Genomic DNA, 20,656 nt, shown 5'->3' on the forward strand with positions numbered 1-20,656 from the left:
ATTTTCTTGCTCTTTTGTAGATTCTGCGGGACTTTTTGATGTACTTCTTCATCGAGTTGTGTCGTCTTCGATGTACAACGGGTTTCGCGGGCATCGGTTTCCCAGCTGCCTTCAACTTGCGGCGGAGTGCAACTTTCTTGTTGTGCTTCTTGATCGCCTTCTTGTACTTTCTGATCTTTGCCTTGTACTTCTTAGAGACGGTCTTACGTCCTTTAATTCTTCTCAGAAGTCTGCGGAGCTTTGAGAGAGCCCAATAGGTGTGACGTCTATTATGTTTGTGGTGTCTTCTATGATGTCTGTGCTTTCTCCCAAATGGTCTAAATCTCCTGTGATGGTGATGATGACGTCTATGATGTCTTCTTTTTCTTGATGGTCCAGCTCTTCTGTGATGGTGATGTCTTCTATCCTCTTCATCATCAGTGAAATCTTCCATATCGTCGTCTTCATTATCTTCATCTTCTTCGTCATCCTCCATATCATCATCATCGTCTTCTAACTCAAGTTCGTCTTCTTCGTCGTCGTCTTCAATAAGGTCGTCCTCGTCGTCTTCCTCAACATCAAAGTCAAGTTCATCGTCTTCGAGGTCATACTCATCTTCAAAGTTCTCCTCGGCGTGCGCAAAAAGAACGAATGCTAATAATAAGTACAGTAACGCCTTCATTCAATTAGTAAAATATGATTTTTGATATTTTAGTTCGGATTTTAATAGGACAACTAGAACCCGGTTTTTAGAGTTCATTACTAAATTTATCTATTAACAATCTATAATTAATAGTATTATTACGATTTCTTTGTATATTTCTTTGTAAGTTAATTATATAATTAAAAAATAACAAATTTTGCTATAATGAATAGTATTATTCCGGGATATTTCAATGTTGAAAGTTATTTTTTTTTGTTTTTTGTAAATCGGAATTTATCATGTTTTAATACTATTTTTGTATAATGAAAATTATCAAAATGTGAGAAAGAAAAATTTCGTGTTTTGGTTTGTTCTCAAAATAAAATAACATGTTCATTTTATTTTTTCTTTTTTTGTGATAAACTGTTTTAATAATTCTTTTATTATATTTTTATTATAAGTGTTTTTTCTTAAAATATTACTATTATTTCAAGTAATAAAATACTATAAATTTAGTTTACAGTTTAAAAAACCAATTTCGGTTTTCTTCTTTTCTATTTTTTATAATTTTAATAACAAACCTTTTTTTACTATTATATAGTTTATTTATGTTATATTTTTTTTAAGTATTTTTAAGTTAAATAAATAAATTAATTAATTTTATTATAATAAATTATTATAAATTATTAATTACAAACATTGAAATTAGAAACAGATCTTACTTATTTTACCTTTCAATTACATTAAATATTTATTAAAATATTTGATAATAATAAAATTATAAAAAAAAATCAAATGTTAGTGATTCAAACGATATTCAAACGTTATTTCACTCACTTTGGCACTTTCTACAATCTTTCCAATTTAATTTTTCACAACCAACGAAACAGAATTCCCCCACATTTTCCACGTTTTTCAGTCCCACAATTTCTTCCAAATTTTTACATCCAAAGAAACATTTTTTTCCGAGTGAAGTAAGTCGGTGGGGTGTTTCGATTTTTTTGAGATCGGTGCACCCATAAAAACAGCCGTACTTCAATTTCTTAATTTTCAACGGGATTTTGACTTTCTTGAGTTTCTTACACCCCGCAAAGCACAATTTTCCTATTTTTGAGACTGTCTTTGGGATTCTGACTTTGACTAGAGAGCCACACATGAAGAAACACTTGAACTCCAACTCGACGACCCCTCTCGCGATTTCAATAGTAGTCAACGACGTGCAGAGCGCGAAGCATCGATTTCCTATCTGACTGACTGTCTCTGGCAATTCGACCACCTTCAAGTTACTACAGGCGGAGAAGCACTCCGACTTCAGCGCGAACACGTTCCGATGGAAGAGGACTTTAGAGAGCGACGTGCAATTGGAGAAGCACCAGAACCCCGTCGCGTTGACTTGTTCTGGGATTTTGATTGACTTCAACGAGTAGCAGTCGGTGAATGCGTGATCTCCTATACACCAGACATTGTCTGGGATGTCGATGTATTCAAGGGACGAACAACAGAAGAACGCCCAGTCGCCGATGTAATTGACAGTCTTGGGGATCGACACTGATGTCAGTGACTTGCAGCCACAGAACACGCCATTTTCTATGATATTCAAAGTCGATGGCAGTGCAATGGAGAGCAGAGATGAACACCCCCAGAACACGCCAGAGTCTAAAAAGGTCAGAAATTGGGGTAGAGTGATCGAAGAAAGGTTGGCACAGCCAGAAAAACATAACTCCCCGATAGTGACGATGGTGTCTGGTAATGACACTGACTGCAATGAAGTTTGTTTAGTGAAGAGATGATACCCAAGACTATATGTGTTGTGAGGAAAGAAGAGTGAGTGTGGCTGTGAGACACTTTTTAAACTGTTTGTGACGTCTTGGTGCAATGAAATGCGTTTGTAAGTGACTTTTTGTTCGTTGGAATGTTTATCGAATCTGCACTTTGCACTGCTTTGTGTGACATCAAGTGTTTGAATGACATGCGAATAACTTATTGAATACCAAATAATTCGTTCAAAGAAGGAGATGTCGTCGAAATGGTCATCAGTTATATAATAGATGTGCAGTGTCTCTAAATTAGTAAAATACGACATCGTCTTTTTATTCAATGGTATTGGATTATAATGAAACTTAGCCATCAAGTTTCTGTACTTCTTACATACCATCTCAACTGCAATGAACTGGTCGATCGACGTAAAGTATTTCGAAACAATCATCATAGAGTACCCATCAAGTCCCATCCGTGTTGTATTATCTATTCTAGACTCTTCACTTTGATTCGAAGCATTTTGAGGAAATTTTCAACCGAAGAGATATTGAAAAGAGCTCTTTTGTCTGCTTTTAACTTCATATGTTTCTCTCCTTCGTTTATTTAACCAATTAAGAGTCAAAACACCTTTGGTTTACTTCAAATTTATATCGGTAATCATTTATTGATTTTTTATATAATTTACAGTAATGGTTTAAATAGATTCCGGTATAACCAGAATCTATTTTAAACTTTTGTTTGTTCTTGACTTCTTTTGTTTTAACAGAATCAAAAAATTTAAATAAGACAAATTCATTGCTCATCATTAAAATAAGTAAATTATAAACATTATAACAATTGTAACATCGTTTCAAGCCTCTCACAGACTTGTTCGGCACGTGGCCGTTGACTTGGGATATCCGTCCAGCACCAATCAGTTAGACTCTTTTGATTCTCATTGATGTTGTCTGTGTATTGAGGCCTAATTCCACTTGTTATTGCCCGTGCAATGCTCCACGGGAAGGCAAAAGCATTTTTAGGGAATGGATCTTCCCAGCAGAAGACTTCAAATAATGAAATGGCAACTGCATAAATATCGGCAGCGGAGTTATAGTCTTCTCTTCTTAATATCTCTGGTGCCATGTACACGGGTGTTCCAATGCCTTTAGTGAATGTCAAATTATCAACAAGACAATTGAGGTTTCTAGCTGTCCCGAAGTCTGAGAGTTTTGCATTTACCTTATCAAAGATTTCCAGAGATACTATGAGAATGTTGTCTGGCTTAAAGTCTCTGTGGATGATCGAATTGGTGTGTAAATAGTCCAATCCTTTTACTGCATCTAACATCACTTTAATTGCAAAGGTGCCATTTTTCTCTTTAGTGGTCTCTCGACGTATTGTACCAAGACTTCCATATGCGGCGTATTCAGTGACTAAACACAACTTGTTTGGTATGATCACAGCCCCATAGAAGTGTATAATATAGTCATTCCGCATCTTTTCTAACATAGCAATTTCACACATAAATTCAGAGGTGGAATTAACATCAAACACATTTCGTACCTTTTTCACTGCTACACGAGACTTCCGGTACATCCCATAATAAATAACTCCAGCACCCCCTCGACCAATTTCTCGCTTTATAAAGAGATCATCGGGATCGAGTTTGGAAGAGAGTTCAGTCTCGAAGTCAAGGGTAAGAGACTCTTTAGTTTGGATACCTTTTGATAAGTTAAGACACAAGAAGACGATATCTTCTACGACTCGACAAGTACACATCGGCTTCAAGTAGATATGAAATTCACAACAATATCCTTTGCGAAGGGTCACAAAAGGCGGATCCACTCGGAAGTGATACTTCTCATTATGCTCGTCGTCTTTGACGACAAATTGTAGTTTAAGTGTGTGGTGACTGACATTACCAATTGTGACGACGTCTTCACTTTCGACACCGACTGGAATCAAATTGGAAAAGGTCAAACTTGATTTCGTCGAACAAACGCATTTCAATGGAAAGTCTAATTGAGGTCGCGTGTCTTTAATTTTTCTTACAAATTTTGTACGACAAGTCAGCGTTTCTCTTCTGTCAAAGTGTTTTGTTATCAAAACAATAAGGAGTATTGATATAAGGAGTAACACAATCAAGAGAGTTACAAGAACAATGGGAAAGACTACAGCAAGTAATGACCGGCGCTGGCAACTCAACTTGTCGTCGGTCAGTTGATAGTACCCAGAACACTTCTTACATACAGAAGAAGATGCAGAAGCACAATTTTTAATAGATGAATATGAAACACAGACAAACTCTGGGGTGTTTGTAGTCTTCACATAATCGACGTGACAGGAAGTGCACTTATTTAAAAGAAAGAATGTCTTATTATTGATGATGATGGTAGTATGTTCAGAAGAAGTGGTAGTCACAATATGGTCACTGTTCTCAACCAAGGAGGAAGAAGTGCACGTCCGACAAAGTTGGTGACACTTGTAACACTCTCCATTATACATGAAATAGCCAATTTCACATTGTGTGCAACCATTGACTGTTTTGTTGAGACAATGTGTTAAGACATTATAGCTTCTACAGACGCCGACGTGTTCAGTTTTGAAGAAATGGTCGACGCAAATGGTGCACGTAAAAGCATCAGTGCAAGTCTGACATGTTTCATCACACGAATAACACGATGTCCCATTTCTATAAAACGTCTCTTTGCACTCACGACATCCAATGCCATTTAAAAAAGGCGTCTTACAACTTCTTTTAAGCACTTCACTGGTCACACAAAGTCCGTTTGAGATGTAAAAACCTTCGACACAAACAGTACACAAATTTGCTGTCGAACACTTTGTACAACTCTCAGGACAAGTGACACACAAAACACCATTTGGATAATACCCATCTCGACACCTCAAACACCCAACACTACTTAGATGAAGACACGAGTCTCTGTAGTCGACAGAACTTGAGTTATATTTCATGATGTATGAATCTTTTGCAACACGTTGTTTGGTATGTGAGTAGACTACACACATATAAGGCTCAGTCATATTTGTGATACAACGTATACACCCAAGACTCCATTGTAAAAGACAAAAGTTGTCGTTGATCTCACACACACTGTCGTCATTCAGATAGTACCCAGTATTACACAATATACACTTGTTTGTAGTATCATCAATATACGTGCAATGTGTTTGTTCTTTTGTGTAGCACTTCTTATTGATTAAAACATAATTTTTAAGACACTTGAAACAGCTATTGACATCACACACTTCACAAAATGGTAGACATGAAACACACTCAGACTTATGAATAAAAGTTGTTGGACTGCACGTTTCACATCTTTTATTTCCAAATAGTCCACTCTCATATTTCAAACATTTAGTTGCCACGTCTTTTTGTGTACACGTGTTGTTATATGACAAGTAAAAGTTCTCCCTACACTCATATTTTTCTTCTAAAGACGTTGAGTAGTCGAACAAACATACGGTTGCGTCATTTCCGCACCTCGATGCCTCATTATATGGTGTTAAGTAATACCCATTAAGTGTTTGGTAGCACGTATCTTGATAATTTGTAAGACACCCGCTGATAATAGTTTCAGAGCAATTGAATATGCCGGTAATGGAATTATTCAATTCACATAAAAGGCATTTGGACAAGTCGTTTGTCACAAATTGTTTGGCGCAGTTTGCAAGGGAGTGAGTAACACTGCAGTCTGCTTTTGCAGACACACAATTAAAGCACAAATTTGCACAAACCGTATCTAAACTAACAGCGTTTTGTTCATCACACCTTTTCTCTACACAACTTCCTGCGTTAAGTACATACCCCCTCTCACATAAAATACATTCTTGCCATGAAACAGCCTTTTCGCAATGTAAAATAATGTCTTGAACTTGTCGACACTCGTTTGTTTTTGTCATCAAGTAATTGTCTTTGCAACTCAAGCACTTTCCCTCATGTTCTGGATCACACTGCCCTTCATCACAAAAATTGGGGTTTGTTGAGGTGCAATTTTTGCAGTATCCATTGAACAGGTAATACCCCATTTGGCACTGTAGACAGATATTTCCCTTTGTTTGACACGAGTTGTTATTACAATGTAAGATGTTTGAATCATTACATGAGAGACAAACACCGTTAAATAAATATCGACCTTCGGGACAGTCGGTGCAAAGTCCAGTTTCTGTGCACATTTGTGGAGCACATAAATTTGGACTAAGTTCACATACAACACACCTTTGAGAAGACAAAAAGAAGTGTGGTGCACATCCAAAACAGACGTTCTCATCAACACTTGAACAGCCATTAATTGAACAATTGTTTCCGTTTTGAGAGTCACATATATAACAATGTGTGCCAACTCTGTAATATCCACTTTCACAAGTCAAACAATCTCCAGTCACTTTGTCGCATACTCCACAGTGATTATACGCACATGAACAACATTCCGAATCAATGAGAAAGTAATTGTCTCTGCACTCAAGGCACTTCTGTGGTTCTGTTTGTGAACACAAATTTGTGGCACATGAACTATAAGTCGAGTTGCATGGTGTGCAGGTTCCATTTGTTGTTGGAGAGTAGTTCGGCTCGCAAACAGAGCAAGAGTTGATATCCACATCACAGTTCAAACAGTTTGAACTCGCACATGAAACACAAGAATCAGCTTGGAGCTTATATCCAGATGCACAAGCCGAACACTTCCCCGTTGTGTTACTACAAACAGTACAATGCTTCGAGAGACAAGTGTCACATTTTTTTCCGGCTGGATAATAATCTTCTTCACACTCCAAACATAATGGGGACGTCTGTGAACATGTTGAGCAGTGTAATTTTGATGAACATGGAAAGCACCGACCCAAGTCTAAAAAATAGTTGAGAGCGCATGAAAGACACTTTGTGCCTACAGAACATGTCTCACAATTTAAAAGTGTGGAAATACACATTTTACATTCGCCAGCATCTAAGTAGCGTGTCTGTTCACATGAAGTGCAATACCCTGTCGAGTTGTCACATGAAGAACAATTCTTTGTGGAACACAATAGACAAACGGCGTCATGAGGAAAGAATCCAGTGTTACATGTTAAACACGAATTTGTTGTTGTACTACATTTTCCACACGAATCTTTCAGTGAACATGGAAAACAAATACCATCCATTAAATAAAATGATTCCAAACACTCGGTACAACCAATTTTAGAATTACACTTTTTACAATTTAATTCACATTTTGCACACGTTCTGTTATTCAGATACTCTCCTTCTCGACATGAAGTACATGCACCACTTGTTGTAGAACAATCGAAGCATCCATTCATAGCACATGTTTCACAACTTCCATTTTTAGGGAAATATCCATCAACACAAATTATACATTTGCTGTCAACGTTTGAACATGTCGAACAATGCTCCTTTTGGGAACATGAAATACACTTGTTTCCTTCAAGAAAATAGTTATTATTACAAAGAAGACAAGTGTCCCATGTATTACACAAATTACAATTTTCATTTGTTTTGGAACACAAAATACATTCACTGGTATTCAAATAATATCCATCGACACATGAAAAACACTTCTTAGTGATTCGATCACAAGATTCGCAATTTTTTGTTGAACATGTTAAGCACTTTTCGTTACTTGGGAAATATCCTTCAAGACATTCCAAACACGCATTTGCAGTATTAGAACAAATGGCACACCCTTCTTTCAATAAGCAAGCGACACAAATCCCATTGTCAAGATAATAATTTGGAAGACATCTTGAACAATACCCGTTTTGGTCACATTTGTCACAGAACAAGTCTGTGCATGGATGACACAATGATTCCTTTTTATAGTAATCGTCTTTGCAAATAACACAACTCTTGGAATATGGAGAGCATGCGGCACAGCCATCGATTAACTCACAACTCATGCAAGTGGAGCCATCTAAGTAATAACCGGACAAACATCCAGAACACTCTCCATTTTGTGAACATAAAGTGTCTAAGCAATAGATGCTGCGACATGTATCACAATATAAATCTTTATTCATATAGTGCCCATCTTTGCATGTAATACACGTGTCATTTGAGGTTGAACATGTGAGGCAGTTGTGTGTGTTTTTAGAGCATGAAACACATTTATAATTTAACGGATAATTTCCGTCTTTACATATTTCACAGTGATCACTTGTAGATGAACACGTAGAACACTTGTTATTCACAGCACAAGGCTCGCATATTCCATCTATAAGAAAATTGTTGTTGAGACATTCAGTGCATTCAAATCTGTCTTGTAAACACGTCTTACAATTTGGTATTGAAGAACACAATTGACAAATACCATTGTGGTTTGTGTAATTCAGTTCGCACGCCCCTTCACATATTCCATTAACCACACAATTTAAACAATGTAATGTTGTTTCACATTGAATACAATTACCATTATCAAGTCCATACCCATTCATACACCGTGAACATATCCCATTTTCACTGTCACACTCTTCACAATTTATCGAAGCACAAGATGCACATTGACTATTATGTGGATAATACCCAGTGTTGCATTCTACACAAACATCACTAGTTGTAGAACATATAGAACAATTGATCTTCTCGTTACATGTAATGCATTTCTCTCTGTTTTGTGTGGGAAAGTACCCGGGAATACACCGAGAACAATTAAATTCAATTGGACCACACGAAAGGCAATATTCATTTGTACAACTTGCACACCCCCCATCTTTTAAATAATTACCACTTGTACATTGATTGCACTTGAACTCATTTGTTGAACATTTTTCACATCCACCAAAATATGTTTTACAAAACACGCACTCTCCAAATGTATTTAGCGTATACCCATCTTTACAATTTACACAAACATTAGTTTCATTGCAATATTCACAATTTGTATTAATGCACTGAACACACGTGTTGTTTCTTAATTCAAAGTCTTTTGCACATTCAAAACAAATACCAGTGACTTTATCACAAGAAGCACAATTTGCAACACATGGCACACAATCCCCATTCTCCAGATAAAATCCGGTCTTACACAAATTACATAATTTATTTGAAGTCTCATCAACATAACAAGAAATGCAATTTGGCTTCTGAACTACAGAAGGTACAAAACATTCACCATCTGGATTGTACTCCTCTTGACATGTATTACACATACCAACACACTGTCGAAATACTGCTGGTGATGTTGAATAATTTAACCGGTAACATTGATCTGTTTCTTCCATTGTTGTTATTATCGGCACTTGAGTAAGTATTGTTATTGCTGCCGACGTTGTAATGTCAATTAAATTGTCTCCAATAACAAAACTTCCATTAAAGAAAATGTATTCATAATTTAACGTGAAAAAGGTGCATCTCATTGAAGTTGAGTTCCATTCAATATCAAATATGTTGTTACCTTTTGCATTCAAAAATGTTATCTTTGATGTTGATTCTCCACTGTTGGTCTTTTCTATTGTGACACCTTCTGCCAACACAAAGTCGAATTGAATTTCATCAAATTTGAGTGATTCGATCGTCCCTCGGACTGTTTGAATGGTTTCAGTTGTTCTTTTTATGTTTAATTGAGTGCTTTGTTTGATCGGAGCAACAGAAAAGTCGAGTTTTAAGTGACTTCCAATAAGAGTCGCATCGATCTTGTTATTTCCAATTGTTGTATAAGTACTCAATGAACTCTCAAAATGAATATAACAGTTATTTCCAAAGCACGGGCAGTGCGGATAAGTAAAAGAATAGACGTCGACCTTCTTTGAAAAGTCGTCCAAGTAATTTGTCGAGTTTAAATAGCAGTGGATTTCTTCATTCAATTCATTATTGCAAAATCGCAATAATTTTCCGTTTGAAAGTAACATGTATTTACTTGTGTTATCTGATGTTGTGAATGTGAGTGTTTTATATGATGAAAAGGCGTCGACACAACTGGTATTTGATGTTATAATTATATCATTCAAATTAAGATTACCTACTACATGTACAAAAGGGATTTGTTTCGTTATAAAAGTGTCCACACTAATATCTATAGTCATTCTTGCGAACAACGAAATAGTTTCAAGTGATCCAAATGTTACACTCTTTTGTGATGAAAATGAGACTGATTGTGATATTGTGAGCGACTTTGTTTCAATGAAGGAAGTGTCCAATAACACTAAATATCCAAGATCAATATAATCATCTGTAATAATGTTAGAAGTGCCAACTAGTGTAAGTCGAGTCGTCCGTAGACTTTTTGAATGAACTGTAGTGTTTTCCAAATTTAATGTGACAATTCCCAAATGTTGTGATGCAGCGAATTTTGAATTTTTCATTGTGAAAATCGAGGAGTCATTTGAGATGCAATTTTGCACAATGAGTTCCGAATTTTGCGTTAAAAAATTCGTATTTATCACTATTAAATAATTTGTATATCCCAAGTAAAAATCAGTTGTCGTGATTTTTGCACTTTTTGTCGTGAAATTTGTGCAATACAGTCGATGATTTGCAAAAGAAAAAGTTCTCTGTTGTAACACGAATTCTTCGTTAAATTTTAGTGTTGAATTAATATTCAAAATCAATAATTTGAATTCGAAAATTTTGTTGTAATTTGTCAGTGTTAATTCGACATTCTTTTCTAAATTAATTCCACCCGCCAATTTGAATGGAATGAATGTTTCTGTTTTGATAATTTCCATTTGAAAAACACCAGAAGAAAATGTGAAGAGTAAATCGTCTGTCACCACACAATCTTTTGAATAGGTGATGTTTTTTGAATAATCAAATTGAACTGATGAGATACTTTCAGTTGTTACTTTGGTTCTCCCTGTGTTTTAATATTTATATTAATTAACAGAATTATACATTGTAATTATATAACTTAAAATGCTATTAAGCATAAAAGATATTATTTTTAGTGTTTCACAAATATTCAAGTTTTTTAAGGTACAAAACCGTCTAAATATATTTGATATGAATTTTACATAACCTGTTTAGAAAATGTATTTAAACTCTTAACCTTTACAACTCGATGAGTATAATGAACAAACAACTTTCATCGCAAACAAATTCCGTGTCGCTTGGGACTATGTAGTTAATGCCCAAAACTGGCAGAAAAAGAAATAAAAACAAGAACATGTTCGTTTCTGTAGTGTTTGTACTTTTAAGTTATTTTTTGGTTATGGAAGTCGAAGAAGTGGTTTTAGTTTTTAACCAATTGAAATTTTTGAAACTAAATTTGCTATTATTTCCTTCGATTCTATTGTTTTATAATTTATTCACGGCATATTTCTTCTTATAAAATATATGTGATGGAGCTTCATTATTCATGAAGCATATTCTAATGTTAACGTTAAAAATATAAAAACTTCCACAAATTGTTTCTATTAAAAAATAAGAGACACAATTTCTATGAACAAGATACTTAAATTGACTCAATTATTGAATCACAAAAATATAACCATTGTATAAAGTTGGAAACTGTTTTTAATAATAAATTTAGCTATAATTTATAACTGTTCAAATTTAACTTGCTTGTTTTTATATCTATGGAATAACAAATTTAATAACAGATCTTAACGACTCTCGACTAAATAATTATGAAGTCATATGTATATCCAACGTTTATACAACTTAAATGAATTCATTTAATTTTTTAATACATAGGAAGCATTTATTGAACTGCAGTTTTAATATTTATCATAATCAACTATAAAAATGATTACAAATAAAAAAATTTGAAATTTATAAAAAAACGGGAGTTGTGGGAGTCGAACCCGACGTCTTTAAAGTTGATTTGAACTTAATAGAATTAAATCTGTTATAATACACTACCGTTGTGCTAAACTCCCAAAAGATAAATTCTTTTTCTCTTTATATCAACAAAATTTCAGTTGGAATGGATGTGATTTTAAAAAACTATTAAATTTAAACTATAAATAACAAATGAATAACAAAAATTAAAAACTTAAATAGATTCAGTAAAAAGATTTACATTAAATTATAAAAATCATTACTACAGACGTGGAACTAAGGTTTCGACCGAGACCATGGTTTCGACTAATAATTAATAATTTATATACCATTGTAATATTAATAACTAAATATGAAAAGTTTTATTTAGAACAGTTTTTAAAAATAAATTGGGAAACTTGTTCATTACTATTCAATTACTAATTAAATAATAAGTCGAAACCTAGGTACTGGTTGAAACTTTAGTCCCACATATGTATGAATAAACAATTTTTCATTAATTATATATGATACTTGTAATAGCAAAAAAACGATTTAATTATTAATTAAAAAAATGAAAAAAATTCAAATAAAAATATATTCAATGAATTTAATTAAAAAAATATGAAAGAGGAGATTGTAAACCTCAAAAAAAAGACGATTTGATGGAAGAAGAGTATACAACGCAATTTGCTGACATAAAACAACTATTAGACATTATAATAAACTCCCTAGACGACTATACAGTCAACTCTTTAAACGAAACAGATCTCAACTTAATTTCAAAATTCCAACAAAAATATTTAAGAGGTAAGCACTTCACTCTCCTCGACCATGTTGAAGATCGAGTCTATTTAGTTTGTGAAAAGAAGGAACTTTCATCGCGGAAGCATGCATTCTCCCCGTGATACACACCCGCAATCGATTAAATATATATTACTTCTTTTATTAGTAAAATAACTATAAATTAATAGTAAAAACGGACAAAGAACAACACAAGTTATAAAGACTACTTGTGGGTTTCTGCTACAACCTGTGCGAACTCTTCCTTCTTGCACGCAGAAGCTACAAACGGACTTTCTAAGACCTGTTCGCTCGTCGGTCGTAAATTGGGGTCTTTCATCAGACACGACTCTACCAATTTCACGAGGTCTGGCGTCCACGATTCTCTCTCTTTCAGTGGTGGGATACCCTTTGTCGTGATCAAGAACAACGCTCTGTGTGTGAGTACTCATTCTTTATCCATTGTGCTACCAATCTTAGAGAATTTAGATCTCACGTGTCATCCAGATTCAATAAGATATTTGGCATCTTATCATGACCCACTCAAAACGACGAAGAACAAACCTAAGTGGTGGTAATTCCATATACGGGGGGTCTCCCTCCGTCATTTCCATCATCATAATTCCGATGGACCAGATATCAGCTTTAGCGTCGTACAATTTATTTCTTATTACTTCTGGAGCCATCCAATAAGGTGTTCCTACAATAGAATTTCTCTTATCTCTTTGCGACGTCAACTGCGCTGCGTATCCAAAGTCACCGATTTTCACTGAACCGTCGGAGGAGATCAAAATGTTGTCTGATTTGATGTCGCGGTGGATCTTATGTCTCTGGTGGAGGTACAAGAGTCCACGCATCACTTCGCGCAACACAAAAGCCATTTGTGGTTCTGTTAATTTGAACCCATTTTCATACTCTGTGAGGATCTCTGTGAGGCACCCGGAGTCCATGAATTCCATGACGACCCAAACATATCCCTCTTCCAAATAACTTCCGAAGAACGAGACGATGTTGACGTGCTTACAATTCTTCATGATTTCAATTTCATTGATCAAACTCTTCTCATTCTTCGAGGTAATCACACACTTCTTTAAAGCAAAGTCTTTCCCATCTTTCTTGTTCTGTGCTAAGAAGACTTCCCCAGCAGCTCCCTCCCCTATCTTACTGAAGTTCTCAAAGAAGTCTTCAGGCAATCCCGGCTCAGCTAATTGCTCTAACGTCATTTCAGTGTCCTTCTCGGGTAAGACCGACTCGGGGTCGTCGATCTCAAGCATCTCCGCTGTATCGTCGTCGTCCGATTTGGGCTTTAAAATCTTATTCAAAGCAGAAGGCTCTGCTTTTAAGTGGAATTTGACGACATCCTCAAAGGCTGCGTTCTGATCTTTGTTGTTCTCAATCTGCTCGATTTCTTCTTTAACAAGACCAGAACCTTTAATGAAGGCTTCCCATTGTGGGGGGTACCCGGAAATCCCAGCCTTCTCATCGTAAGTCATATGAGTCCCTTGTTTGACGGAGACGACAGTCGTCTTGTCTTCCTTCTTACCAAAAAGCTTCTGAAAGATACTCTTCTTCTTCTTGTCTGTTTTGGGGAGAGGGATGACGTCGATAGCAATGTCACTATAAGTCAAATGTGTTGAGAAGAATAAAGGGAATAGGTTTTGGTATTCGAAAATGATGAATTAATGAAGAAATGGCGAAATACAAACTCCTTCTTGTCTTTGGGAGTTTTACTCATTGAGTTTTTAAGTTCTCTGAAGTTCCGGTTTTCTAAAAATCTGGAAATCAATGGATTTGTTTTGACTCAACATAACAAGTACAAAAATTAGTCTGTTGCATCAGTGCCTTTTTGCACTAATTATCAGTCGAAAAAATCAAGTTAATTTCTTCCTTTCATTTGTGGAAAATAAAACAAAAATCATCACTAGAATTATTAAAAAAAATTAAATTGGTGAAAACTAAATTCTTGTAAATGAAAAATTATAACTGACTTTTGTTAATACTATATTTATTGTTTGTTTTACTATACTTATTTATTAAGTAAAATTAACTTGTTTTACTTAAACTTTTGAGTTCTTGAAATTTTTTATTTATTTTATTTTTAGTAAAAGATTTTTGAATTGATAAAAAAATCAACACTCAAAATTAATTTAAATTAAAAACAACTAATAAAAAAACCAAATAATTATCAATTAAAAATTTTTTAACAAAATAACTTTTTATGATTTATAATTTTATTTATTTAATAATAAATTGTTTTATTAAAAAGTTTTTATTTAAAACTATTATCACTGATTCGATTCAATTTTATTAGAATTCATTTAATAACTATAATTTATTATTTAAATAATAATAATTTGATTATAATACATTTAATTACAATAAATTAATAACCGAATAATTCAAAAAGTCTAAGAATGATTAATTAATTAATTAGAAAGCACCATTGGGATATCCACCCATTCCCATTGAGCCTGGGTAACCCATCGGAGCCATTCCTGGTGCGCCCATAGGTGGATAAACAGGAGCACCCATTGGTGGGCAACCCATAGGAGCCATACCTGGAACCATTCCCGGTGCACCCATAGGAGGATAAGCACCCATAGGGGCCATCCCAGGAGCACATCCCATAGGTGGATACCCCATAGGAGCCATACCTGGTGCGCACCCGTATTTCATAGCATCCTTCTGAGCCTCATATTGATGTTTCATCATATCTTTTTGCATGTCTCTTTGGTGTTCGTAGTATTTTTCTTGTTGTTTATAAGCGTGTTTGTCGTAATAAGCCATTGTGTGTTATTTGCTATTAAAAAGTTCGTTTATATAGGACTTTTGAGTAATGAATCATTTTATTAATTATTATTAGTTTTTTAATTCAATCATTTTTTCCATCAATTTCCCGTTTTTTGTGAGATTTTGGCGGATTTTTTTATTTGAATAACTGAAGAGGGATGTTTTGACTTTTTTCATTGAGTTGATTGTTCGGCATTGTTTTTAGAGATGAACATCAAAACGTTTATTATGGCATTTAAGCATTTGAAAAAGGTTTTAAAAATGAAATTCAATTTATATCGGTAATTAAATATCATTTATTGTTCATTCATTAGTATAAAAAACTAGAGAAAAATTATCAAATAAATTCAATTTCAAACCGTTAAAATTATTTTTTTTAATTGAAGTCAAACTTTAATCAATATAATACCATAAAAGAATTATTGCGTTATAATAGATTCATCACGACTAATTATTGGTTATTTTTATTTTTTTAATACAAATTAATTATAACAAATAATTAAAGACTAAATTATCGGGTTATCTACCTAATCCATTTAATTATTTTTTTGCTATAAATAAAAATATGAACTTTTCTTTTTACTATAATGTATGGTTTTTTTATTATATTTAATTTAATAAAATTATTACTCTTGATAACAGAAGATCAAACTTATTTGAGAAATGTTTTATGGAATTCTTTTTATTTTAAACTATATTTATTATTTTAATTTAGATAATTGGTATAATAAATAATTAATAAAGTTAATAATTTGATTATTTTGATAATTTAACTATTGATATACTATATATAATAATTAAATTATTTAATTTTCTAAAATGATTTGTTATAAAAATTGTATTTAATTAAAATAAAAAACTATATATTATTTATTACTATACAAATAGTTTTAGTATTATAAATAACTTAAATAAAAATTCATTTTTTATTACTATTATTAATTATTAATTATTAATAATATCACTTAATAAAAAACATTTTTAGTATTTTAAAAACAATAATAATAAGATAAATATAATTAAATTAAAAAAACAAATAACTTTTTTTGATTTACTAATATTATAGAATAAAAAGCCAAAGAAATAGAATACCAAATAGCACAAAATAAAAATAAAAAATTTTATCAATTTCATTACACTCCTTACAAAAATAAAAACAATTTAAAATAAAATAAAAACACTTTAAAACGTTTTTCACCAAATCACAACTATAGTCGTGTTATTTAATACTTTTATTTACCATAACCAAATAAAAGTAAAACACCATTTTAGTGTTTTTGAGTTATTTTCTTTTCAAGACGACCACTGAAAGTGTTTAATCACTCTTAGTCTAGCGATGGAGGAAACTTTTGACGTTCTCTCCGACGTCTTTTCACATTTAGACGAGACAAATGAATTAAGTTTGAGTGACCTTTTGAGAGTGCAGAAGGAAGTCTCACGCATTTCCGAACCGATTGATTACACGGTGTTTTTCGACTCGATCATTTTCAGTTCGTTATCTCAAAAAGAGGCGTTTTTAACACAGAAATCGGACTGTTGTAATTGTGCGCTGTTTGATGATTATTACATCTGCAAGTGTGACCCACGAGTGACGTTATATTTCTGTCCCGCGTGTAATTCCCATTTAGATCCTTCGACGCACACTCCACTTCAAGACTCAATCACTTCACTCCGCTGTCAAGGCAAGATGAATCATCTCAAAGGGACTGTACCTCTTTATGCCATTTGTAACTGTGGAAACACGTGCACTGATCTGAAATGCACACATATCAATTGCACGAAGGATCGAAATAGTTGTACAGAGCATAAGAAGTACACTGACTATATGAAACGATGTTCAAATAAAGATATAGAGAATGGCTTAGAAAAGCTCGCATTAGTCTTATTAGACTATTTAGACGATAGAAAGGAGGTCGAAGCTGTTTGTCTTCTTAAGTACTTGATCGACTTATTTAACTCCTTTCAACTGGCATACAACTTTGAGTTCATTTTGTCCTCCAAAAGATTTGTCGATGAGGGCTGCCAAAAGTTTTACGACTTCTTTAACTCAGGACAGAACTTAGTCTCAAAGCTCTGCGACTTCGCAGCAAACTATAACTCACTCAATCAAACTATAACAAAGCTTTTAATCACTTTATTAGCACAAATAAAGAACAAAAAGAGCTTCGACATCGAAAGTGGTGAGTCAAACTTCTTCTATTTCGCTAAGGCAGTGCACAACAAGTCTTTCCCCGTGTTACAAAGTGATCAACTCATTAACACCTTCACCTTTTGCTTATTCGGTAACACCGTTTTTATGACTCACCACAAACAAAACTCGTTGTGCCTCACCGCAGTCTTCTCGCTACTCGTTGAGAAGAACACAAAACTTAAACTCCTCAACGAGCAGAGTAAAGTTGGGGCTTCCGACAACCCCTTTGAGAACAAAGACTTTGTGTATAAGAAGACGTCCCAAAATGTACCTCAAAAGGAGTCGAATAAGAACACTTTGAAGAGCAATTACGCGTCTTTCTTCGTCTCTTTGACTGCTACAAAAGCACTTTTTATTAACAGGTTTTCCCACGACGACTACTTAGAAATGTTCCGATGCATCTTAGAGTCCGACTCGACGCAAAACGCGCTGTTCTTCTCCGTCGCGAGCTTCACGGGGAAGCTCATGTTCTCTTCAAAGAAGACGCCGGACCTCTACACTTCGATGCAGATGAAGCTCTTTGAGATCCCTTTGATCTGTTTGAACGCGATCTTCATCAACGCGACTCACACCGACGCTAAGAGTCTTCGGAAGATCGTCCCTCCTCTCTTGCAACGGATCTCCGCCGAATTCACTAATATGGAGACGTCCGCCACACACGCGGAGATCTGTAGAACCACAACAGGAGACTTTAGATATGCGCCGCTGATCTCTCGAGTCTTAGGATTCATCGAAAGAGTCTGTTGGGCAAAGACTGAGATGGACTTAGCAACACTGAGGTCTGGAAAGAAGAGGAAAATCGCAAAAGAGGACTTCACAACTGAATTTGTCACTTCAAATAACAGCAAACCGCTGAAGAACATCGAAGAGTTCTTTGTCGTCCAGCGCCTCTTCCTTGAAAATTTGAATTACGAACTCCCCGACTTCGCGGTCTTTGGCGACGAGAAACTGGCGATCGCAAACGTCGCGTTTCTCCTCAATTCGTACGACCCCGGGCTTGGGCGACGGGTCGATTTGTTTATTAAGCAAATTGCCTTTGCGAAGATGAAGAGTGACGAATGGGAGAAGCAGAGGAAGGAGATCGTCACATATGAACACACACTGGAAAGAGTGAAGAACGAGAAGGTGAAGGAGAACAAACTTGGAGTGATCTACGGGCAGAAGTCGAATGAAAAGCACCGAGAAAGTGTTGTAAAGGACGAGGAAAGGATAGCGAAACTACTTGAAGAGAGTCAACGCGATGAGGAAGAGTCTTCTAATGACCTCAAAGAGGACGAAAGAGAAGACAAAGAGATGAAGAGCGAACTCCTTTGCGCAAAGAAGAATGAGACGCGGATCGACGAGTTAACACTTCGGAAAGCACAGAGGAGCCTTCGGCGTGAAGATCGTGAGCGGCGGAGAAGAGCACGGAATCGGGTCATTTGGGAGATTCTGATCCGTCAGAGGAAACAAGGTCTGTGTTGGTACTACGACGCACTCTTTGTCTTAGAGGAGAACAATTTGGAAGAGAACTTTGTCAATCCGGACGACAAGTACATCACCGCGTATTTCTTAATGTATTTGGACATCCGCTTTGTGAAGTACATCATTAAGAATCAATACGACGTCTTACGATTACATAAGGTGGGACGTCTTGAAGTCAATGAACCACCTACTTGGTTGAGTCAAATGCCATTTGTGTCTCCGGAGTCAAATAACACGCAAAAGACTCAAATAACGAGTGAGATCCCATCATCTTCTTCGGAAAAAGGCTTAAGTAAAGACTTGCGTAGAAAACCACTCAAATCAAAGACTAAAAAAGGGAAGGCAGAGACGACGTTTTTACCCGTCGCTAACTTTGGAGACACCACCGCGGAAAGGGTGAAAGAGTCATTTAAAGAGGTCACTAAGAAAGAGGAGAAGCCACTGGAGTACGTCTCAGTGGACGACGACGGGAATGTCTGCTTCTTAGAAAATGGACCTCAAATTAGTGTCGAGCGGTGTATGTGGCTCTACCCCGTCTCGTTTTGTAAAGCAATGTACTTCAACCCAATGGTCCCCGATTTCTTAGGGGAAAGATATCGGGAATTGTGGTTGGATTACTTTGTCTTATTATGTGGACAAAACAACGATTCCTCATTAGTCGTGTTTAGTAGTCCAATCACTAAATTGAACGGCCTTGTCCCGGGAAACCTCTTTTTGTTCAACTCTATGGACTTCGCTCGACTTGAAAATTTGCTGCAAATGAAGAGCAAACAATTAGAAATTCAAAAGGAAACGAATGAGTTGGTGTTCATGGAAAAACAGGAGGAATTTGGAGTGATCATCCGGATGTGTTGGATTTCCTCTTTCCTTGGAAAGTTGGGGAAAAAGCTCTGTGAAAAAGAAGTGATGAAAAAGAAGACCGAAAACGACGCAAAACTAAAGGTTTTACTTATCGGAGTGATCGCACAACTCAAGAAAGAAGTCGGGTTGGAAGATTCAAAGAAAGAGAAGGAAAAGTTTCGGTCTGAAATTGTGGAAAGGAAGAAACAGGCCATCGAACTTCTCCACACGGTCTTAACACAAGTTAATACTGTACTATTAGAAGGTGATAAAAGAACTAACATTATTAATACAAAAAACAAAACAAAAGCACTCCTCTTCTTAGAAAGTGCGGTGACCGTTTTGTCGTCGTATTCCACATCAAATGGGTTTTATAATAAAACGAAGGTGTGAAACTATATTATATTAATAAGTGAATTATATTTATAGTTTCGTACGGTTGTGTTTGACTTGCGTCAAACTTTTTTAAAACTTTTTTAAAAATTTCAAAAAAATTTTAAAAATGTGTAGTAAAACA

At 35.0% G+C, this 20,656-nt stretch overlaps 6 protein-coding genes across 6 annotated transcripts; 1 reads left to right on the forward strand and 5 right to left on the reverse strand.

Moving 5' to 3' along the window:
* On the reverse strand, positions 1-661 carry EIN_453130 (hypothetical protein; the record flags this gene model as incomplete). Its single annotated transcript, XM_004256406.1, has 1 exon — positions 1-661. A coding segment is annotated over one exon (661 nt), but the record flags the coding sequence as incomplete, so codon positions are not given.
* Positions 662-1,451: 790 nt separating this feature from the next.
* Positions 1,452-2,852, reverse strand: EIN_453140 (hypothetical protein; the record flags this gene model as incomplete). The annotated part of the gene is made up of 1 exon (XM_004256407.1): positions 1,452-2,852. The coding sequence occupies one exon, from the start codon at positions 2,850-2,852 to the stop codon at positions 1,452-1,454; it is 1,401 nt and encodes a 466-aa protein (XP_004256455.1).
* Positions 2,853-3,208: 356 nt separating this feature from the next.
* Positions 3,209-10,222, reverse strand: EIN_453150 (protein serine/threonine kinase, putative; the record flags this gene model as incomplete). The annotated part of the gene is made up of 1 exon (XM_004256408.1): positions 3,209-10,222. One exon carries the CDS (start codon positions 10,220-10,222, stop codon positions 3,209-3,211), a length of 7,014 nt encoding a protein of 2,337 aa, XP_004256456.1.
* A 2,858-nt stretch (positions 10,223-13,080) lies between these two features.
* EIN_453160 (serine/threonine protein kinase PAK, putative) lies at positions 13,081-14,589 on the reverse strand (the record flags this gene model as incomplete). Its single annotated transcript, XM_004256409.1, has 3 exons — positions 13,081-13,288; positions 13,419-14,471; positions 14,561-14,589. 3 exons carry the CDS (start codon positions 14,587-14,589, stop codon positions 13,081-13,083), a joined length of 1,290 nt encoding a protein of 429 aa, XP_004256457.1.
* A 695-nt stretch (positions 14,590-15,284) lies between these two features.
* Positions 15,285-15,641, reverse strand: EIN_453170 (hypothetical protein; the record flags this gene model as incomplete). Its single annotated transcript, XM_004256410.1, has 1 exon — positions 15,285-15,641. The coding sequence occupies one exon, from the start codon at positions 15,639-15,641 to the stop codon at positions 15,285-15,287; it is 357 nt and encodes a 118-aa protein (XP_004256458.1).
* A 1,339-nt stretch (positions 15,642-16,980) lies between these two features.
* EIN_453180 (hypothetical protein) lies at positions 16,981-20,532 on the forward strand (the record flags this gene model as incomplete). Its single annotated transcript, XM_004256411.1, has 1 exon — positions 16,981-20,532. One exon carries the CDS (start codon positions 16,981-16,983, stop codon positions 20,530-20,532), a length of 3,552 nt encoding a protein of 1,183 aa, XP_004256459.1.
* Positions 20,533-20,656: the final 124 nt, after the last annotated feature.

The sequence above is a fragment of the Entamoeba invadens genome (assembly GCF_000330505.1).
Source record: "Entamoeba invadens IP1 unplaced genomic scaffold scaff_1105074726215, whole genome shotgun sequence".
Taxonomy (NCBI): domain Eukaryota; phylum Evosea; order Mastigamoebida; family Endamoebidae; genus Entamoeba; species Entamoeba invadens.